This window comes from Dermacentor variabilis, chromosome 2 (genome assembly GCF_050947875.1).
Source record: "Dermacentor variabilis isolate Ectoservices chromosome 2, ASM5094787v1, whole genome shotgun sequence".
NCBI lineage: Eukaryota > Metazoa > Arthropoda > Arachnida > Ixodida > Ixodidae > Dermacentor > Dermacentor variabilis.
In genome coordinates this window covers 101398983-101422844 of record NC_134569.1, presented here as the reverse complement: position 1 = coordinate 101422844, position 23862 = coordinate 101398983, and the positions used below count along the sequence as shown (strand labels likewise).

The 23862-nt window shown below is 46.4% G+C and overlaps 1 protein-coding gene and 1 long non-coding RNA gene across 3 annotated transcripts; both read left to right on the top strand.

Moving 5' to 3' along the window:
- The first annotated feature begins 7796 nt into the window (after window positions 1-7796).
- LOC142570916 (solute carrier family 22 member 7-like) lies at window positions 7797-10031 on the top strand. Its single transcript, XM_075679215.1, has one exon. The coding sequence runs from the start codon at window positions 7850-7852 to the stop codon at window positions 9578-9580; it is 1731 nt and encodes a 576-aa protein (XP_075535330.1). The 5' UTR covers window positions 7797-7849; the 3' UTR covers window positions 9581-10031.
- Window positions 10032-15025: 4994 nt separating this feature from the next.
- Window positions 15026-18309, top strand: LOC142572410 (uncharacterized). 2 transcript variants are annotated; one of them, XR_012826077.1, is made up of 4 exons: window positions 15026-15106; window positions 15363-16314; window positions 17125-17199; window positions 17272-18309. It is a non-coding gene; the product is annotated as an uncharacterized LOC142572410 (long non-coding RNA). The 2 variants fall into 2 exon arrangements; XR_012826076.1 differs by having other exon boundaries at window positions 15083-16314; window positions 17272-18307.
- The last annotated feature ends 5553 nt before the right edge of the window (window positions 18310-23862 follow it).

The window sequence follows — 23862 nt, the reverse complement described above, 5'->3', positions numbered from 1 at the left end:
GCGAAAAGCTGTGCGCTTTATATTTTCTAAATACCGTCCAACAGACTCTCCCTCAAACTTAATGAAAATGAATAATATACAAACACTAAAATTGCGGAGGAAGATTGAAAGGATTAAGTTCCTCTATCTGCTTCAGAATAATCGGCTATCTCTTAATCCGCAGCAATACATACAACCACTAACAGGGCGATTAACAAGGCACCGGCACGCCAAGTCATTAACTCCGTATTTTGCCAGGACCAACACCTTTAAATATTCCTTGTTTCCTCGCACAATAACCGAATGGAATAACTTGCCCATATCGCTTCTTATTGACACTGACAGCATTGAATGCGTTGAAAGCTGAACATGCGACAGTTGAAAAGTGTTGTTTGCTCCTTTTTATCTTGTTTTGTTGCAGTGTTTCTGAAATTGTTTAATTTTTTTTTTCCCTGCAATCATTCCAATGTAATTAATTGTTGCTCTTACTGTTTTGCTACTCATGTATTCTTGCATTTCCTTGTTGTTGTCTTTTTCTGTATTTCTGCCCCTCCTGCAAGGGCCACTACAAGGCCTGCAGTATTTTCTAAATAAAAATAAAAATAATTATATGTCTGGCGACATCTTGCCGACCTCCTTTTGAATGATGTGATGCTCAACTGCAGCACCGATTGCCATGGAGATATCTGCATGGAGATACCCGGTATGGCCGTCAGGTGGTCGGATGTGTATTGCCAGTGTTTATGCGGTGCTTGACAGTACAGGTTTGACCTAAAAGAACGGTCACAAAGGTCAGAAACGCCCCAATAACACGAGAGGATACGAAGGAGATGGCTAACTTGATGGGGAAAAAGATCTGGAGCGATCATTTTGTTCAGGTCGGTAGTGGCAGATCTGGTGAAGACGGATCTGGTGAAGAGGTATTCTGTGATCTGGGAATCTGTTATTGAGCAACGTGTTGATTTGCCTTGTTGGACGCATTATACAAGGTGTTTCAGCTAACTTTAAACAGAGTTTAAAAATATTTCGATGCACTCTAACACGATGCGACTAAATGCATGTTGCTCACATTTCCATGCAGTGTGTCCCGCTCCTTTTGTATATTGATTAATTAGATAATTAGTCAAGATTAATTAACGACCTTCTGAACAAACGAATCTACGAAAAAATTCTAATTAGAAAGTTGCAGAACGGTTTGCAAAACGTCCGAATAAACGGTTTCTGTATTTTTATCTACAAAATATTAGTGTTTTTATGCTTACCGCGGATGCCCGCGAAATACAAAAAAAAAAAAACAATGCGACATGCCCGTTGGCGCGTCGTGATTGCACTGCTTCCAAGCGTTCCGCGCACAAACAGACATAGGTGCGCTGCCGCTTAAAAAGAGACATTGGCAGCGACGCAAGCGTTGGCTCTTCGATTGAAGCTGGCAAACGTTATCGCTTGCGTTGCGTAAAGCGACTGACGGACGTGTTGGTGGTGGTAAGTGGTAGTTTCAGACAGCGATAAACAGACTATCGCGCATCGGCTCTTAGAGCGCGAGACTTTTCGTTATGCCTTTTTCCAATGAGGAGAAAGCAGACATGATCCTTGCCCTAGAAGCTGCAGGTGGACAGAGACGGCAAGCTGCAATAATATTTCGAAGCAGGCACCTGGATGCGCGACCGAGCGCGATGAAGGTATTGCTGCATTATCTTCAACGCGTCGAATTCTTCCATTGACGCTCCCAACGAACCAGAACTTACTTGATGTTCACGTCGACGGTGTCCCTTTGACGGCGTTAAAGGATACTGGAGCTCAGGTGTACATAATGATTTGTAACCCCCGTTGTCGACTGAGGAAGGTTCTCACGCTTCCTACTTATGGAGCCGTACGCGTGGCCGATGGTAGCACTGTTGCCGTCACTGGAATGTGTACTTCCCGTATAAGTATAGCTGACCGCCACGTTCTTGTTCTTTTTGCAGTGCTGTCCAATTGTCCCCATGACCTAATCCTCGGAGTCGACTTTCTTACGGCGCATTCAACTTTGATCGACTGTTCCGCCGGTACCCTTTGCCTCGAACTTGCTCTACTCGCGCATATATGCGCCCAATTGCCGAACAACTTTAGTACGATGGCCTTCGTCCGCATGCTGCCTAAAGCCTTGACTTTCGTCGATTTGCTATCATATTTTCTTGTGCCCGATGGTGATTACCTCACCACACCTGTTCCTGACGTCCTTTTGATGTGCAATATCACTGTACCCCACTCCGTCGTCACCGTCGCCGGTAACCGGACATGCCTCCCTGTCGTATATTTTGGCCTGACAAAGGAAGTTCTACACCAAGGCATGTAGGCTGCAACGCTGCGTACTATAGGAGATGACGATGTCACCACGTTTTCAGTAGACGTCTACTCAGATTCCTCACCATCTCCACAGGATACTATTTGGCCTGACGCAGCATTTCGTACCATGATTGCTGCGGACCTATTGCCTGAACAAGCAGCAGCTTTGTGTCGCCTTTTGATTTCCTACCACGACATCTTCGACCTCAACAATCGCCAATAGGGCCAGATTTCAATTGTTCAGCATCACATAAATACTGGTGATGCCAGTCCTATTCATAACATGCCATATCGACTTTCTGCTTCAGAGCGTAAAGTTATTCAATATGAAGTGAACAAGATGTTTGCCAACACCTATGAGTCGCTGAAGCAAACCGGCAGCTTCACAAGAAAGAGGCAGACAGCGTCAGTCATAAATAATGAGGTTTGCTCCAACGTTTTGTCTTTCATGGCGGCTAATCCACAGGCTAGCACGCGCAGCATGAACGCACAGCTCGGTGTGTCCAACTAAACTGCGTGAAGGATTTTAAAAACAGCTGTACTGCACCTCTGTCATCTGCAGTTGCATGAATGCCAGGAGCCAAGGGTTCTACTAAAGAGACTCGACTTTGCGAATCAGATTTTTATTCAGGAGGAGCAGGATTCTGACTTTCTCACCGAGTTACTCTGGACTGAAGAGGAGAACTTTTCTCGAAATTGCCAATATCCACAACGCACACTATTGGAGTGAGCAAAATCCCCATTGGCTAGGAAGATACCGCCGCCAATATCAGTGGTATTTTAACGTTTGGTACGGAATATACAACAGCACAGCCATTGGCCCAGTGTTTTTTAACAACACTCTGACCGGCAAGAGGTATGTAAGTGAGTTCCTCGAAGGGCCGGTTGAAGACTTCTGCTGCAACATGCCAGTAGCCCGGCTTGACGCAGCGTGGCATCAACACGGCGGGGCCCTAGCCCACATCTGCACTCAAGCACGAGCATGGCTTGATGTTTCCTTCTCAGGACAATGGATATGAAAAAATGGGCCTGTCCTGTGGCCAGCAAGGTCACCCGACCTCAACCCTCTTCACTTCTTCCTGTGGGGTTATATTATGGATCACGTGTACACGACGGAAACGACGACTCCATAAACCTTATAGGAGAAGATAACTGAAGTCTGCCACAGCATTTCACCGACGGTACAGAAGATTCCAGGGTTGTATCGCTGCAGAAGTTGATCACTTCGAGCACTTCCTGTGAAAGCGCATGAAAAATAAACGTAAATTCAGTGAAAGACTGTGTCTGCCCATTTAGGATACTCTTATTCTATTATTTTGAGCGTTCTGGAAACGGAGTTTCTTTATTTAGGGATATTCAATTTGCGTACAGCTATCGCGACGTGATGGACCTGTTGCTTCCGGCAGCACAAGCGATAACCGCTGCCTCTGCTCATCGCTATAACGAACTTTCGCGAGGGGAGCACATCGCTGGCGTAAATGGCACAGCCACGGCCTACGTCGCTGCCCTGTGTCCTTTTAAGTGGCAGCGCGCCTTTGGCTGTTTGTGCGCGGAACGTTTGGGAGCAGTGCAATCACGACACGCAAGCGGGCATGTCACGTGGTGTTTTGTATTCCGCTGGCATCATCTGTAAGCTGAAATACACCAATGCTTAATAGATATAAAGGAAGAAACTGTTTATTCGGATGTTTTGCAAACCAATCTGCAACTTGCTAAATGGAATTCTTTCCTAGCTTCGTTCCTTCAGAAATCGGTTAATTAATCTTGACTAAAATTACAATTAAGCAAAATACAAAAAATAGCGTGGCACACTACATACAGAAGCGAGCAACATGCATTTGATCACGTCGTCTTAGAGTGCATTGGCATATTGTTAAACTCTGGCTAAATTTAGCTGAAACGCCCTGTATACAGTGGCTTATGCTTAAATACTAGATTTATTGGAGACATTTACCTATACTTGAATACCTCGTTGCGGGATTTTGCGGATACATGTAGTGAACTTTGTTTCCAGTGATAGTTCTTTGCCCTTTATCAAGCTTTATCTTTGCATTTGTGTATTTCATTGTATCTTCGCATTTCTAGTTTATATATCGCAGAATTGCTGCTTTTTATATGGGACCTCTGTTGCGACTATAATTTCCGTGCAATTACAATACACGACTGGGGACAGCTGCTCCTGTGCAATACATTGGAACGAAGGACAGCGTCACTGAGATTTTTCCCTGGCCTTTGCATATGTAGAAACATGTAAACAAGGTTCTTGAATGACAATGTTTCATTAAAATATTTGTCCTCAACTGCTTCATTACACGGCCTTTACATTTATGATATCAGTGGCATGCACTAGCTACTTTGCTGGTTTCGAACTGATATAGCTTTAAAGTTCTTGTGATATTTTCTTAGCTTAATAAATAGACAAAAGCATGGAAACATTGATATCAGTTATTTCTGCCACAATTTCTGTGACATAAGAATATATGTTTTATGAAACAAAAACGTATATTACTTGTCTTGACAGTGAGCAGCGAATAAGAATTCCTTTGCAACATTTTTGGTAATGGCAATGCACCTATTTTTCATGTATTCAATCCCTCGACAAATTGTGTAACGAGCAGGCCGAGCTGCAACGTGAGCCCCCTCGAACGAAATTTCTGGCTACGCCACTAGCTATGTTGCCATGATCCCAAGATCTTTTTCAAGGTGAACGGTTTTCTACCTAATTGATTTAGAGCTGTGCAGAGGTCATGTCTTTCATTTTCAAAAGATTGGCAGTAGCACAGTAGATGTTGTACAATGTCCTCGACACTGGAAACATTGCACTCGGTGCTATAAGCCATTCCAATAAAAAAGTATATGCACTGGTGAATGTGACGCCCAAGCGTAAGCGGCACAGCATTGTTTCCTCATTACGTGGAAGCCCAGGTAACAGTCGCAGTTGCATAGATGGGTCGAGGGAATGCAATAGATATTGGGTGAATGCAGGTCTGGGCCACTTCTCCAATGTCATATATACGGTGCGCTAGCTTGCTTAAGCGTTGGGTTGCGTCTGTCTGCAATAAAGGTGCAGAAACAAGGGTTGCTCCTTCGTGTGCTTTCCCTGCAGCTTCATCAGCGAGGTCGTTGCCAGAGATACCGCAATAATCCGGCAGTCACTGAAACACGACGTCGTGTCCTTTCACGATGGTGCATTTCTCGGATCTCCGACACGAGTTGTTCACAGGAGCCGCGACGAAGAGTTGAAAGAAGACTTTGTAAGCTGCCTTCGAGTCTCAGAATATTGCCTACCGATTAGCCGGTTGGTTGTTAATATAATCAACGGCACCTCGGTGGGCAACAAGCTCGGAACCAGTCTACTTTTCACGTGAGCAATCCTGTAGCGTATGCTTATTGGTCGTGGTGGTATAACCATTGGTTATACCACTAGGTGGTCTGAGTGGAAGATCCATCCGTATTTATGCGGACTTGGTCAAAGTAGAAAGTTTGCAAACAATGCAGAGCTACTTACTTCAAGGTTAAGGTAGGCAGGTCAGTCTTTTTTCTTATCCCTGGAACCGTAAGACGTACTTTAAATTGTATTAAACACCACAAAGGTGAGGTTGAACGTGCTGAGGATGTGAAGCCCGTTGGTAGGGAGGCACAGTGGAAGCTGACCACGCTGGGGAATGACGCCTGTGGCCGTCGTATTGGCAGGCAGGCAAGAGAGCTTGACTTCATCCGTGAAATATGATGAATATGGGCCCTAAGCGTGTCACTGCTAATGTACGTCGTGATCAGACGGTCTTGAGCCATTATAACGGTTCCTGCTGTTGAGACGCTCCGCGGAAGGCCTAGGCAAACGCGTAGTGCCTGTGCTTGCGCATTCTGAATTTCTCGAAGATATGATTTGCATATTTTAGAAAGCACGGGACAGCAATAGCGTAGGAATCCGATAAGGAGTGCTCAATATAACTGTAGCATGGAGCCCACTGCCTCTTGTCTGATACGGGTGGATCTATTCCACTTGTTATGCCGAGCTGAACAATATCAGAGCACAAATTGATGAGGGCGGAATGGGCGGATAGAAAGTCAAGGCCGACGATCCGCGTTCGGCTACGCTATTACTTCAGCGCTCAGTGCATTCAATAATGCTAACGCCCTGTCCACGTATGCTCGTAAAGAACAGTCGGTGACATCAAAATGGTCCGCCAGCGAATACATGCAGTGCTGATGACCAAAATGGGTTAGAATCACCAGATACTTTTTTTTCAGCGCTTATCCGGGGCCGTCCTCCTATCGCACTGGCATAGAAGGAAGAGACTTCAAAACGGACTACAAGTGCGTCAAGCGTGCACCGCGAAAGACGGAAGTGATCCTTGAATTAAATGTCGTAATCGTTATTCACAACATCTTCACAGTAGCGCGGCACGTGATTATTGTGTTATCTCGCAAGATTCAATACAATCCTCGTTACGAAGTTCATCGTATTGTGCATCCTCACTGTCAGAGTCAACGACTTTCATGGCGAATTGAATGACCGCGGACAGGGAGTCCACCTGCCACGGTGGCTTAGCACTTATGGTGTTGCACTGCCAAGCATGCGGTGGTGGGATCAAATCCCAGCCGCGGCGGCCGCATTGCATTGGGGGCTTTAATGATTCCCTGGTGGTCAAAATTAATCCAGAGTCTCCCACTACGGCGTGCCTCATAATCGGAACGTGGTTTTGGCACCTAAAACTACACAATTCACTTCAAAGGGAGACCATCGCTGATTCACAGGCAACGTAACGGGAAAGCTGTGGCGCCGAATTTTTCCGCAACACGCTCGAAGATAACCGACTGTAACAGAAGCCTTGCACGTTAGCTGCATCCTCGCCTTCGCTTCGGTGAGGGCGCTACTATCGCGTGGCTGCCTGCTGCACTTGCTGAACTGCACCATGCACGACGACGGCACATAGACCCCACCACCGTGACCAGTTCACGTAGCGCATGGTGAATCAAATAGACCTACAGTTATGAAGCCTTTCTTTACTGCTGCATTTTGCAGATTTCACTTCCCTGTCTTTTTCCTTACATATTGTAAAGTTATGGCTGAACAAAACGTTCTTCTTAATCGTTTTCTCGTAAGTAAAAATTTACGTGAAAAAAAAACACAGCACGCACCTCGACCATTTGCAAGGCAGCCCTTGTATTATGGGACCCTCCAAGGAATGGAACATGACGCCCCCAATGTTGATATCTACAGTTGAAGATGAGCGATGTTGTTCAAGGTGCTCAAATCTTTATCAAAATATTGTAAGCCTAATTCTCATTATTATTATTAGTATTGCTACTGTTCCCATCCCTCTGCCTCTTTTATTATAATTGTATCATCCGCTTTATGGCGAATTCCCCAACGTGGGTGTGTCCCGCCGTTTGGGATCATCATCACCATGCCACGAGACTGCGCACCATGTTCTCACGTGTCAAAGAAGAAGCTGTCTCGCCAGCGTACGCAACGTTTCCAGCGACTGTACTGGCTGTTGCTTGCTGTTTCGTCAAAGAAGGCACTGTGCAGACCTTAGTAATGGACATCCTGGTCCCACGACGGCTGCTGTCCAAGGACCTTTTGACCAGCGAGTCATTCGACTGCGCCGACGCCTTCGGCCATGGCACCTTCCAAAGGCGCCTGCTGCTTCTCTGCACCATCGCTACCTTCCTTGCGAACCTGCACGGCTTTGTAATCCAGTTGATTACGAGAGACGTTAAGTACAGATGCAAGCTTCCGGCGCCGCCGCTGCATTACAACAGCTCTCCGGTCGCATGGAGCAGTTTGTTAATCCCCGAAGAAGCAGATGGCGAATTGAGCCTCTGTCGCCGCTACGAGCATCCGGAGGAACCAAACGGCAGTACCCCCAACACGATTCCCTGCGGTGAGTGGGTGTACGACGACGATGACGAGCCGGCGCGGACTAGCATCGTTAGCGACTGGGACCTAGTCTGTCAGAGGCGGATACTCGTCTCGGTGATGATTGCGGTCCACAGCTTCGGCTCTTTCCTGTTCACAGTCGTCGCTGGATCGCTCGCCGACGCCATAGGTCGGTTGCCCGTGGTCCTGACATGCGCGGTAGCACTCATCGTCTCCACTGTCGCCGCATGCCTTTCCAAAAGCTACGTGATGTTCGTGGCAGTGAAGTTTGTCAGCTCGGGAAGCGTCGCCGCAGTCATGAATATTACCGTCCTGTCCGTCTTCGAGATTACCACGCATAATAACCGGCCGCTCCATGTCATCTTTGCCGGAACGCTGGGCCTTCTGTTTTCCGACATGTGGTATGCCACCGTCGCAACAGTCAAGCTCGGTTGGATGCTGAAGCACGTGGTGTTTACATTTCCGACCGTGCTCGTGCTGCCGGCCTTCTGCGTCGTCTTCGAGTCACCCCGCTGGCTGGTCGCAAAGGCTCATTTCCATGCTGCGGAGGCGGTTATGATGAGTGCGGCCGCGATCAACCACTTTCCCATCCAATACACGGCGTTGACACTGGACAAGGTCAAGACGGCCATGGTCAGGAACGCCGCTCGCCTGCCTTCGATCGACCAGGACATGCTCAGTGGGTACGCCATGCGGCGGCGCGCTCTGATTTTGAGCCTTTCGTGTTTCTCGATCACGTTCTCCGTGTTCATCCCTTCGTTCGCCTCTAGGAATCGAAATGACCCCTGGTACACTCTGGGGTCATTCTCTGTGAACCTGTTAGGCTACGCGATAATGCACCTGCTAATCACGAGGCTCAACCTACTGACTGTAATGAATGTGTGGTTTTCAGTGCTCGGCATGCTTCAATGCCTACTGAGTCTAGCGGTCGGCGCGGGTGCCGGGCTTATGAGCCAGGCCCTGGTCATGGTGGCCACGGCGCTCTTCTACTCCGGCTCTGTCCTTTGCTTCGTCTACACTCTCGAGCTTTTCCCTACAGCCATCCGTGGTACGGTGGTGTGCTGGGTCTTCGCCTGTGGACGCCTAGGCGCCGTGTGTGCCACGGTAGTGCTGGAGTTCCTTGGGCTCAGTCGTGCTGACCTTGGGCACGCGGTGGCCGGCACTCTTCTTATGGCATCGATGTTCGCCCACGGCGGCCTACCGCAGGCTACCTCGGTTGAGTGCACCAAGATGGAACACCGGCGCGCGTCGGCTGTGAGCAAACACAGCATGGAATACATGAAGAAGACGCTTGACACCGGGCTCCGCGACACCTCCAGAAGTAGGATTAGTGCCGACAACTCCAAGTGTAGCACTGTGTCTCGCAGCCATCGACGCTCGCGTCGCTAGACGCGAGATATACGTTTCACATAGTTTTTTCTGCTTCCGTTATGTAAAGGCTGCACTACGTTTTTTTGCAAGGGACAGCTTGTAAACCTTCAATCTCAAACGCCTACATCTCGTTAACTGCAATGTGTTGTGTGGTCATGGTTATCAGGTAGTTCACGCGAAATCGTGTAATACTTTTATCTATACAACTTTTTTTATTTATTTCGTCTGTGTTTTGGACTTTCGAAGAAACAGTGTCTTGTTTTCAGACAGCAAAGTGTGGACAACCGCATATTGTATTGTTTTCCTTGCTTGGGTAAATTGCCTAAGGTTGCTCCGTTATCGCCAATATTCTCTGAAAACTAAGCTCTTAAGCCTGGTTATGCTATGCGGCTCTTCTTGCACCTGTGTTTTTCCCCTTGGATGCATCTCTTCGTTTATTTCGTTCATAAAGTATTATATTTTCCTGACATCTGATGTTAGTATATAAAGAAGATGTGGTTGAGGATCAAGGCAATGCACGTCGTGCTTCTTTTCTACTGTCGTTTTTGAGCTTAATGCGAGCAGTCTGTTAATGCTAGTGTATTGAGTGTCCTCGCGAATATCGCGTTTCGTGAAATACACAGTGCAATTACGACATAAGGCATTTGGCATCGCGGAGTGTGGCCATGCTGCGATGTAATGTTGCGTGTTTGGGTGCACGAATAGTTAGTGAAATATGACTGAAGCTGGTTAGGTCATTCACTTCGATCGTTTTTCATCGCGGCCTCACCACGTAGAACAGCGGAAAGGCGGGATACGCGCGGTGTGTGGCCAACAGTGTACGCACAGTGCTCAGCAATTGAAAAGCGATACGCCAAGCTCATCGTCGCTGGCGCTTTTTGCACCGACTGCAAGCGCTAAGGACACCGAGCTGGTGCTTCTTTATATACCGTGATAACGAGAACCTTTTTGATGCACTGTGACAGCATTTCGTGCCATAGGAACCACTTAGCGCTCACCTGTGGCGAAAAAACAAAAAGATGGAACGGTGGCAGCCGCATGGTCCGAGTATCGCATTTCGGTCTCGGAGCACTGTACATTTCCGATGTTGCTTCGCTATGGTCTATTTTTTTCTAACATTATTAAAGAGCCGTTCATACGCAAGACTTTCGTGTCCCTTGGGAATTGCATGTCTTCGCCTCCGCAGATGTAACGTCTCTGTAGCTTTGGCACCGAAGGCGAACACTTACTTTTGTCGCAGCCATTTTGTCGTCTTATCAACGAATCAGTCTTCCTTTTTTGCTATGTTTACTGCTGCCAAAGACTTGAAAAATTATAGACCGATCAGCTTACTGTCCGTTGCCTACAAACTATTTACTAAGGTAATCGCAAATAGAATCAGGAACACCCTAGACTTCTGTCAAGCAATGGACCAGGCAGGATTCCGTAAAGGCTGCTCAACAATAGATCATATTCACACTATCAATCACGTAATAGAGAAATGTGCGGAATATACTCAACCCTTATATATAGCTTTCATTGATTACGAGAAAGCGTTTGATTCTGTCGAAACCTCAGCAGTCATGGAGGCATTATGGAATCAGGGTGTAGACGAGCCGTATGTAAAAATACTGAAAGATATCTATAGCGGCTCCACAGCCACCGTAGTCCTCCACAAAGCAAGCAACAAAATCCCAATAAAGAAAGGCGTCAGGCAGGGAGATACAATATCTCCGATGCTATTGACAGCGTGTGTACAGGAGGTATTCAGAGACCTGGATTGGGAAGAATTGGGGATACCTTAGTAACTTGCGATTCACTGATGATATTGCCTTGCTTAGTAACTCAGGCGACCAATTACAATGCATGCTCACTGGCCTGGAGAGGCAAAGCAGAAGAGTGGGTCTAAAAATTAATCTGCAGAAAACTAAAGTAATGCTTAACAGTCTCGGAAGAGAACAGCAATTTACAATAGGCAGCGAGGCACTGGAAGTCGTAAGGGAATACATCTACTTAGGGCAGGTAGCGATGGCGGATCCGGATCATGAGACGGAAATAATCAGAAGAATAAGAATGGGCTGGGGTGCGTTTGGCAGGCATTCTCAGATCATGGACAGCAGGTTGCCATTACCCCTCAAGAGAAAAGTATATAACAGCTGCGTCTTACCAGTACTCACCTACGGGGCAGAAACCTGGAGGCTTACGAAAAGGGTTCTATTCACATTAAGGACGACGCAACGAGCTATGGAAATAAGAATGATAGGTGTAACGTTAAGGGATAAGTAAAGAGCAGATTGGGTGAGGGATCAAACGCGAGTTAATGACATCTTAGTTGAAATCAAGAAAAAGAAATGGGCATGGGCAGGACATCTAATGAGGAGGGAAGATAACCGATGGTCATTAAGGGTTACGGACTGGATCCCAAGGGAAGGGAAGCGTTGCAGGGGGCGGCAGAAAGTTAGGTGGGCGGATGAGATTAAGAAGTTTGCAGGGACAACATGGCCACAATTTGTACACGACCGGGGTTGTTTGAGAAGTATGGGAGAGGTCTTTGCCCTGCAGTGCGCGTAACCAGGATGATGATGATGATGATGATGACTTTCCTCGCTATTCTCAACTCTGGTTGCGCCCGGCCTATGACTGTTTCCGGAGCATCGACGGCGAATGCAAATGCCACCGACGGCGCTCGTCGCGCTAAGCTGTGTGAAATGGACTATGAATAAAGATTTGGCTGGTTTCTAAGACATTAAAAATCGCGAAGCATTGGAAAGATGAAAATAATTACAAGGGACAGACAAACAGAACTTACCGACACATGTGCGATCGGCGAAAAGATTCAAGAAACAAAGGGAGGCGTACGTCTCCTTTATTTGTCCGTAATTTTTGTGCTCTTCCCCTATTCTCATGATGACATAAGCGACAATGTTAACGCGTGCACAGCAAAACAACACCTGAAATATAACTGCTGGAGGTTCATATCTTAGCTTGCCGCAGTGAACTGTGTTCGCGGGGTGCACTTACGTCGCAGTTTGCACTAGCTTTTTACGTAATATGTTACTTGATGCCATGAATGGTCCTACAAGTGGCGACCTTTCTCCAAAGCAGATACACGAAAACGCGTTTTGCAGTACACCAGGCCTTAAAACCCGCAGTGCGAAATCACAGGGATCACCGTGAGCGCCTTCGGTCTCGTCGTTCGCTTCTCATTCCCGTGTTTTGACTGTTCGCCAGCACATTCGTACCTTCAAGGAGTCGAGATACACTTCTCTCACAGGCTTGGACGAGAAGTGGGCTGGCGACTTGCTGGTCGCGCAGTTGCTTTTTTGGGCTGCCCACGGGCGCTCAGGAGGCCACAGTCTGTAGTACTGAATAAGGTACCCTACAGGAGAACCTCAGAATAGCATCGCCGTCAATAACAGAAAAAGGAGGGAAGCAAGAAAGAGAGCTCACCATGTAATATGTTACATAAACATGCAGGGCGGTAGAAGAAAGGAAAAGTGGTTAAAAATTGAGGAGCAGTTAATTATAGAGCAAATAGGGATGTATGTGGTTACAGAAACGCACCATAAATAGTGACTCGGAAGAGCCGCCAGTGATTGGGAATTATGTTTCGGAAGGGAGCAACAGAACTAAATTGGCAAGAAAGGGATGGGAGCCGGAATGCTCATCCATAAGGGAGCCAAATGGGAAAGACTAAATTAAAAAATGTCAAGAGCATACTTGGTTATCATGCACAATGACTTGAAAGAAAGCTTAACTGGGCGTAACATATTTGTGGATCGGAAATGCTTGTACAGAAAAGAATCAAGAATTAGTAGAATACCTAAGTGCTGTTATTAAGGGTTTCGTGAACGACGTCGAAAGTATCCCATTAGGCGACATGAATACCCGCATACAGGATCTAGATGGCTATACCTAAAACAAAGAGAAATAAATGCTAGATCTTTGTGAGAAACATAACCTCGTTATTGTGAATACAGGGCCTAAGTGTGATGGGCAGATCATGTGGTAAATAGGAAACCAGCAATCGACGATTGATTACTGTCTGACGACAGAAGGAACTTATGATAAACTGAGAGAAATAGTGATTGACAAGGAAGGGTATAGTACCATAGGGAGTGACCATACACGCACCCTTTTCAGAATGGGATATGTAGTTGGCAAAGAGAGCGAAGAGCGAAGAATGACCACTCCACATTTGAACGCTGAACCAATAAAAATTTAGTCACGAGAGTTGAGGAAGAACTTGGAAAATGGCCAAGGAAAGAGTGGGCATATAGTGAGTTTCTGAGTGTAATTACGGCCGAAATACAGAAACAGAAGCAACATGCTCACTGGAAAGGAAAAAAGTTGCAGTGACGTTTCCCTTCGTTACGCGGGTGACGTGAAAGAGTATGGGTGCTATAGTGCACACGACGCTATCGGCCGTCGGTGCGCCTTTACGCCTACATTGTGCACATCGCAGATCATATACGAGAGAGGGCTTGCGCAGGCGCGTCATATGTAGCAGCCGTTGGAGTAAAACGCCTCGTTGTAAACATTCGCTTACTATCAAGAGTACCTAGCATGGTGCCAGCACACACAGGCAAACATGAACACTTCACATTCGACACCGTGGACACTTGCTGTCCAAACGCTGGCGTGAGGAATCGTGGCAGCAGCAGCGAGCGAAGTGACCTTCGTGCTGTCTAACGCTTCAACACTAACTGAGTGGTGAGAACACAGCGTGCGCAAAGCTACGAGCCGTCGGCCCACCTCGACTATGCCCCCAAAGCAGATCGCTTTTAAGATAAAGCCCACGAGACCGCGCGAGGCCGAAGTACTACGACTTCCCCCCTCCCCACCTCTGATGCCATGGTGCTCTTCCTCCCGTTGCGTGCGCTAGATCTAGCCCCCATATTTGGCTCACCGTCGCATGCTTTCACTCGCACACACAGCGTACGGCGCGCGCGGATGATGTTACCACGAGACGAATTAAGTACGTACGCAAGGCAAAGAAAACCTGAAGCAACTGCCGCGGAGACCAACCCAGCGCGCATCCGCCCACCTTCGTCCTCCGTGACGCTTCGCTTCGTTTCTCCATCCCCACTTCGCTCAACGTTATCTACACATTCCTCTAGGAGGCGGTACTTTGCCGCCATAGAGTTAGTACAACAATTCTAGAGGAAAAGCTGGGCCAGAAAAGTGGGAACCTCTAGGGCGCCGCCCTGTTGCTACTGGTCAATGTGGCCAGCGCAATTACTATTAAAAGGGCTGAAAACAAGTACAAGTCACCTTATGTTTTGTCATCTAAAACGCATACCCGATGGCTTTATGAAGGTGGTGCGTTAATATTAAGTTTACAGGAAGGGATCGCTAAGTATGTGACTTATGTAAATCACGATGTACGCATTCATGCAATAAAGGATGACGCGAATTTTGGTTTCGAATCTGTTTTTTGGATGCGTAGTAGTTTCGTACAGTTTAGCTTTGACATGCGATCGCGCGTCGGCATCGGACGCTATGGCACACTCGTGCCTTACGTGCGACCGAAGCCCCTAAGTGCTCTGGCATATACCTTCACATGTAAGTAAACGAATGTATCTCCTTGTTGAGAATATCACGTGAGTAGGCCGCTCTTGTGGTGCATCACAATCGTTTGAGAAGCGTCACAGTAGAGCATTTTTCTGCATGCGGAGCGGTGTTTTTATTTGCAGGTTTCCCTTCAGTAGGAAATTGCTGGAGAGGCGGACCAGCGCACCGGAATTGTACTGGCGAAGCCACAAGCAACTCAAAGAATCTGTTTAATTGTTGCACTTTCAACAATCATGCTTCTACACAGGCCACAGCAGAAAAACAGCCTGATGCCAAGTATTTCTGTGCCACGAAGTAATCAAGAGGCGAGTGCCTAATGCGGACGAAATCAAGTGCATCGAGACTTAGAACGACAGAAAGCTGAGCTAGTTGGTAAGGATTCGCTATGCAAAACAGAGGTGAGGCGTGCAGACAGGACACAAGAGTAGAGAAGTGGGCGGCGCTCGTGTTGTTTGCTTGTAAATACTCTATAGTACTCTCTACTCTATATAATATTTTCCTGTCTGCATGCCTCACCTGCCTTTTGCATAACGAGGGCATCAACTCACATATTAATAGCGTAGGCGTTTTATTAACTGTGCAATATTTTCAACGCTTCCTTGCATGCCATTTCATGTGGATTATCTTTTCTGGTCACAAATTTGTGCAGCGAATCTATTTGCATGATCGACTCCGGACCTGTGGGACCCTTCACTTGCACTTGATGCTGAGTCTTTTACATGTATCCATAAACTGCAGATATCCACACCAGATCCCTGCGAGCATTTTGGAAATTCAATTATTTTAGACAACAGGCACATATGCAATACTGTCATAATCTCAAATACCACTAAGCAGCTGGGACACATTTTTGTTGGCCATACTCGCAGGTAAAATAAGCAGATAATGTGGACAGCTCCAGCTCATTTTCCTTAAATCAGTGTGTACAAGGGGTATGCAAAAATAATTTTTTTCTCGCGCACCGATTATTTTGCTGTATAAGCAAGAGAACCCACCACGTTCGTGTAACGTATCTTGTGCATCACACTAATATGTGCTTTAATTTACCAAGTGAGATGAGTTACTTTTATGGCTCATTCAGTCATATCACACTGCAAGCGGCATTCATCAATCTTCAATTGTATTTTGCAAATGTTTAATGAAACATGTTTCCCTTTTATGCAGATATGCAATGGCAAGCCCTTCCGTGTGTTCCAAAGGTAAAATTTAAGCTCTAAATTAAGGAAGACATTTCTAGTCAGTAACAACAAGCAAATATGGTGAATGCAGAGTATCAGAAGCCAAGGAACAGAAATTATGAGAAGTGCTGAATGATTTTAAGAAAAGAGTCATATTTGAAGATGCAAGACTCTTTAGTGGAGGTCAAGCAAGTCAATATAGGTAGAATACTCTGCAAAATTGTGCGCGTGAGGGGATGTCAAACAATGGGTCAGGAAATGCGTTGTTTTTCTGCAAAACAAAAGCTGATTGCCATTACATAAGTCACTTTAGTATCATGGGACTGCTGCTTGATAAATTCAGAAATAAACCTAAAAACAAGACACGCCAAAATGAAAAAAAAACAATTTAATCATGCTTTCTCCACACTGGGATAAATAAAAACAAACACATCGCATCTAATGTGGACATATCAGACGCCTTGTGAAACACTAAAGGAAAAATTCAGTTTCGAGCTATGGCACTTGCCGCATAGATGTGGGGGGCCTTGCACTAATAGTGATAGTTACCACTGCATTTAGAGATTGAAAGCATTCATGCGGACAAGGATGATTCTACTTATTTTTGGCTACCACTTCAAATGCCTCCACCAAGTGTTACAATGCTGCACGCAGCCATACTAAGGATCTCGCAGCAACACCTGCATGTAAAAAGCAGAAACAGTCAAAGTGCTGGTGTATATTGGACACTATGTTTGAAAACTTTTAGACAAGAAGAGTGCAAGAAGCAGACATAACAACTGCATTTATTTCCACAATTCCCCATTTGAATGGCCTTTTCTTTTTGCTTAGACAATGCCTACGCCTAGCCATAGCAGCTCCCTCACACAGACTCCGCAAGCCAAGAGGCCGTGGAGGCAAATGCAGGTAAGAGGCAAGAAGCAATAGCACTGGTATCGACATTCATCTAATTTCTTTCTTTTTCTTTCGTTTAGGCAGCCAGCACACCTCGAACAGACACCTTGACTGCAGGTGTGTCAGCCTAGTCGCCAAGGAAACATTTGAGGGAAAGCGACAGGCAATGTGAACAGCCACTTCTCCATGTAAACGATACTCTTTCTCTCGGATGACTCCTACGCCTCGCCACGCCAGCACACTTGTGCACAAAGATGCCGCGGAGGCACGTGCAGGTCAGAGGCAAGAAGCAGTGGCACTGGTGTCGACATTCACCCAATTTCTTTTTCTTACACTGAGGCAGCCAGCACACCTCGAATAGCCACCTTGACTGCGGGTGTGTCAGTAGATTCCTGTTGTACATATGCTCATAATAAACTTCAGTAAACTTGAACTTGATAATAAACTTGAAGGCAAATGGGACATTGATGCATTGTTTTTTTGGACATTTATTGTACACATACAATATATGTTATACTTTGCAGTGCTACAGAGCGTATTTTGAAGCTTCCCCCTATATTTCGCACCTTTAATTACGTATGTGTTGTGTGGCCCTCAATGCAGTTCATGTTGTAGCAGCTGGTTTGTCTGTGTATCGCACATTGGCTTAAGCTCGTGATATCCACATACTTCTCTCACATGTACAAAATAAAGTTCTATGTAGTCCTCAGTGTTACAACAAAAAATGAAAGTAAACAGTCCGATCGTGGAATTGTGTTTATTACAGTGATTCCTATGACAGTTACTGACAAGTTGACAACTTGAACTGGTCAATCCGTCCATAGCCTCCTCTATTTTTCAAAAATAAAGGAGGCTATGATCCGTCATGGCAAGGAATTGTATGTATACATAAAAAAAGGGGGGGGGTATGTGTGTGTGTTTGTAGTGGAGGGTATAGGATTAGGGCGGTACGAAAAAATGTACCAACACCGTCCTCTAGACCCATTCCGTTAAGGTACCGTAACAAAGCGTATTATGCATTAAGTTCATACAACCAACTCTGATATTACTACACACGCCAGGCGACGCGAGCTACATTTGCCATGACACATTTGCGACTGCACCAGATGCCCTCCATATTATTCTCGTTAATCGTGCTCACTGCACCGAGGCAAAAGAAAGATCATGGGCGCAGGTGCCTTCAAAGTATCTCGACCTTGCGAGGCACTGCTGCGCTTGCTAGGGGAGCTGTCCGTGCGAACACTCCCTGGCACACACCTGCCTCAGCGGCCCCAACCTACGTACCGTTCTGCTTCGTGCTGTGATCCCCCCCCCCCCCCCCCCTGTCCCTTGGGTGCCCTGGAGTTCCTGCGCCGCCTGCTTTATTATAATCTCAGGTGCTCTCCTGAGACTTCCGTTTGTCGGTTACATGTGCCCTACAGCTTGATCAGTACTTGCAATAATAAAAAAACCCGATTTATCGTCGCGACGATAGATCGCGAAAGCGGCTTTTGCAACATACCGCGCCCGTACGAAGAGAATTGCGGAACGCCAACGAGGAATCTGACCACAGCTTCGAGCTCGTAACCTACTCGAGTGACACTCCTGCAACAGGCGTGACCGCTGAAAACCGGATACTGCCGGAAACTTCAACAGAATCATCCCTCGGTTGCATAACTGCCACCTGTACGGCAAACATGGACCACACCCACACCATCCCGCAACATAGAATAAAGAACCAACTTATAAAGCCCAAACACACGGCTGCACGCACACATCACGACACTACAAGCGAGACGCCATGCTGCTACGCTGCTACGGTTGCCGGATTAAAACTGACTACTGTCACCAAGTCTAGCAAGCGTCTCAGGAGCTGGCAACCTCGGCGCGTAGCAACATGGCGGCGCTCTTGCGGTTTCCAATTTCAATGCATGGGCCCTATGGGTAGCTTGTCCTCTAGAGTCAGTATAGTAACTCTATGTTTGCCGCACGCTGAGCGCGCTCCTTCGTACTTTTCCCGGCGCGAACTTCTCTTCACCTCCAGGCGCCTTCCTCGTTCGCGTGCTTCGCGGCCTCAGACAGACACCGCCGATTTGAAGAGGAAGTAAAAATAAACCGAAAATCTGGTAGAACATGGAGATACGAGAAGCGATCACCGAACCACAGAAAGGATCACGAAAGCACAGGTAGGCAAAGAAATGGCAGTTGCCGCAAGATGAAGTATCCAGAAAATGGGAAATATACCGGGAGAGAAAGTTTACGGTTCAAATACTGGTGTAAGCAAAGATAAAAGGTGAAAGTGAACGCTGGTTGTAAGAAATACATGAGAAAAAGAAGGCCGCATTCAGACTATTTTGGGACCACATAAACATATTAGGCAGGAAGTCTGAAAATATACAACAACGTATCCTAGGCGAAGATGGAAACAAACTCGAAATGGATGGATGCAAAACTTCAATGAAGGTCCTGAGGTACGCGACTCAGCGCGCTGTGGGCCGCTCGCACGTTGGGACAGTCAGGCCATGCCCGACCGCCGCATCGTGGGCCCTCTGGACAGACCATAGTTGCGCCTCGGCATCAGTTCTCTTGATAGCGGAGGGCCACTTGTCCTCATTTATTTGTTCTATGTCATTGCAGTGCCTGCAAGAACTAGTGGCATAGGTGTCGGGATAAAGCTTGTGGAATAAAGCCGGGCTGGGATACGAGCCTGTTTGCAATAATTTGAGGGTCAATGCCTGTGCTCTATTTAACTTCTTGTGTGGAAGGGGAAAGTCTCTCCTGCCGAGATAAAAGTGCTGCGTAATTTCATTGTATGTGATTGTTGATCTCTGTTCTCCAGCACTGGGGGCCGGCGTTGGAGTTCTACATGGTCGCAGAAAGCGAGACCTCACGCCTCGGAGTGGGCAGCTCGTTGAGGTTTGTGGGGCCTCCCATGATGGATCAGGGACGCGGCATTAAAGTACATCCGAAAAATAATAGCCGAATCTATCCAAGGAAAAATGTAGCATGAAAGAGAACCAGATGAGAAAGGACCTGGTGCTGACAAATTTCAACTCGAAAAAAGCCGAAGAGAAAAAATTGGCAATGGCTTAGCTCGGCTATGCCACGATATACGTAGCGAAAGCTAAGGCATAGCATGGATAGCCTTGGTTAATCTTGATTGTAAGTCAAGGTTAGTCTGGTTGTCCAGCTATGTTGCGGCGTTTAGCCAGTTGTTCGGCGCGCTCTTCGTCTGCTTCCTCGGCGATTCGTTTCCTCTTCACCTCATTCCGCTGTCGATTCCAGGCCTCCTCCTGCTTATCAGAATTGTCGCCGTCCACATTGCCGCTCAACTGTGGTTGCGGCGCACGGGAGCTCTCCTTTTCAATCCTCCGACGTGTTATCAGGCATGCGAATCGCAGCTGGCGAAGCGAGCGGAGGCGAGCGCAACGACGAGGAACGCAGTGTAGAAACGCGGTGTGACGATAAACGCGGTGTGACGTCATATGCCTCCTCGGAGCAAGGCCTCGGCGAAATCGCATGTTCGCGGCCAGTAAAGCTTTCGCTTTAAGATTACGAAGCGCACTGCCACAGGGCTAGACGAGGTTCCCGTTAGGCTGATTAATGAACTAGAACCAAAAAGTAAGGAAGCTCTGTTGAAAGCAGTACCAAAAAAAACTTTAACGATATACAAATACCAGACAGTTGGCGACATAGTAGAATCAATTTAATTCATAATGGGGAAAAATAAAGAATTCACTCATATAGACTGTGGGCGATTACATCGGTAATATACAGGTTAGCAATGCAGGTGATTAAATTAAAGCTGTAAGCATGGACGCAGAATAATGGTGTATTGGGAGAACTTCAGTATGGCGCCACAATCGGTAGGCGTCTGGATGATAACTTATTTTCCTTACTCAGTCTATTAAAATATCCAAACAAGAAAGGAAGCCGCTATATGTGGTTTTTATGGACATTACCGGAGCGGATGAGAACGTAAACCGTAACCTGTTGTGGGTTATTCTGAAAGGGGAAGGCATAGGCAATCACTGTACATAGCTTTTGAGAAAAATTTACCTAGAAAATACAGTTTACGATGAATTGGAAGGGATAACAAGCGAGGAGCACGTTGATATCAACAAGGTACTGACACAGGAGGGGCTTTCTATCCTTTCCGATATATATAGTGTACATGGTAAGGATGGAAAGGGCGCTATAGGGAAGCGATATCGGGTTTAATCTCTCATACAAACAGGCGGGTGTAGTAGCAAAGCAGCAGCTTCCAGGTTTGTTTTATGCGGACGACATTTTGTTGTTAGCTAATAAGCAAAGCGATAGGTAACATGCCGCTAATATCTGTGGACATGAGGGCGAGAATCTAGGACTGAAATTTAATGTTAAAACAATCAAGTATTATGGTAGTCAATGAAAACAGTGAACAGACAGTGTCAGTACTGGGCCAGGAAGTACCCCGTGTAAAAAAAAAATATAAATACCTTGGTATATGCATAAATGAATGCAATAGATATATGGAAACACAAGAAAAGATAAGAGCAAAGGGGAAGATAAATGCGACCATCATGAAACACAGACTGCTAAGGGGATACAATATGTACCAGGTACTCCGGGGTATATGGAAAACTGTAATGGTTTAGGGACTTACATTTGGAAATGCGATTGTTTGCTTGAAGTCAGAACACAATCAGGGCTCGATGGGAGCCAAAGGTCAGTGGGACGTCTCGCACTGGGCGCTCTCGAGAAAACTATAAATGAAGCATTGCACAGTGATAGGGGCTGGACGAGATTGGAAGTGGGGGAAGTTAAGAGTAAAATTGATTATGGCAAACGAATGAGGAATAGGGACGAAAATAAATGGGCTGAAAGAGTTTTCAGATATTTGTACCGGAAAAACATTGATTCACAGCGGAGGAAAAGAACTAGGAAGCTTACCAGCAAGTATGCTACCTGTATGGAGAGCAACATGGCGAAAAAAAAACGTCAAGCGGAAAGTAAGAGAGGCAGAGATAATCTCATGGGTGGCGGCAATGGAAACGAACTCTGCTATAAGTAACTACTGAATAGGAAAAAAAAAGGAAATCAAGAAAGAAAGGGCTTATGATAACTCAAAGGGAAACTCATTACTTTTCGAAGCGAGAACAGGATGTCTTATAACACGAACTTATAAAGCGAGATACAACAAGGAAGAAGAAGCATGTGCTTGCTGCGGTAAATCTAAGGAAACGATGGAGCATGCATTATTAGAATGTGAAGATACCTGTCTAGCTGTATCTCTGGCCTCCTTGAAGCCCTTGAGCTTAGCGAGAGCAGGGGCAAAGTTAACATGTCAGCAATAGAGATTAATTGGAAGATTGGTGGAAGAAAAGTAGGGAAACGACAAACAACGGAGGCGTACAAGAACAAAGTTCCCAATAGGGGTCCAGAAAGTTTGGTCATGGAAATTCTTCGTGGAAGTTTTCATTTTTCTTTTGTATTTTTTTAACATAGGTAGAATACTATGCAATATAATAAGAAGTGCTTGGTGGCGCAACCAACCACCCAGTTCCAAAGGGGACGCTCATCGCATCCATCCACGTGTCCATCGCTGGCGTGCCGCTGGCCGCCAACGACAGTCGGCCGGTTCCTAAAGGGACGTACCTTCTCTAGACATTCGCTTGGCGCATGCCTACGGCGAACGAAGAGATTTCGGTCGCACTGTATACCTTTGTCCACATGTTTATCCGCTTTCTCCGTATAAGTGTGCCGATCAAAACGAATTTGTCGATACAATTCAAGGCAAGACAGTATTGAAGGCGTGGTGCACGGATTATTTGATAATGAGGGAGGATGTGGCGTAATGGTGCTGTTTTTCGCAAAGTACACATCGGGGGCAGTGATAGGTTGTCCATTCTTCACTTTTTCACATGGCAGTTCTAAACTCTTTGGCAACATAGCAGTTGTAGATAGAATGTAACAATGCGGGATACGAGTAGGGTGGATTTTGCTGTCTCTATTAGGCCTTTCACTGTTGGCCGCTACCATTGCTTGCCTGTTTACATGCCGGTGCAACTTCATTTATGAATCGTCTCCTTGACCGACGCGCCAATTGCAACCACAGTTTCATCGACTTTCTCTCTCTTCACACTCCATCCCCCTCCTCACGTGTGGGGTAGCAAAGTGGACTCAACCTGGTTAACCTCCCTGCCTTTCCTTCCTCCCTTCTCTCCTCCTCTCTCATGGACGATTGCTACGCTGTAATCTTTGCCCTTGCTAAAAAGGGAGAGTGAGAGAATGTTCTGACCAGGAATATTGCTCTTTTTTTAGCCTGCTTTGCAAATAAGCTGTATAAGCAACTATTTGCTATAACAGCAGCATGTTGGAGAGAAATTGAAGTTCAGGAAGTCAAAGGGGCACTTCGTTGTTGCTCAACTGCCCATACCTCACAAAGCCAGTCACATTTACTCAGAGGCCGTGATGCAGCCAGCCTTAATTAAAGTGAACAGCCTGTTAATGCTGCTGTACTGAATGCCCTCGCGAATGTTGTGTTTTGTGAAGTACACTGTGCAATTACGCCACGAAGTATTTGGCGTCGTGAAATGCAGCCACGTCGCTACTGTAAATCTTACAACGAAATTTTTGTTAAGCCTATATGGGTGTATCATGTGTTGACATTCGCTTGCCATTCACGCCTGGGTGCCTTTATAGGCATTCGCTTTT

Bases quoted from the DNA above. Each gene is read 5' to 3' on its own strand.
- LOC142570916 (XM_075679215.1), top strand. From the start codon at position 7,850: ATGGACATCCTGGTCCCACGACGGCTGCTGTCCAAGGACCTTTTGACC.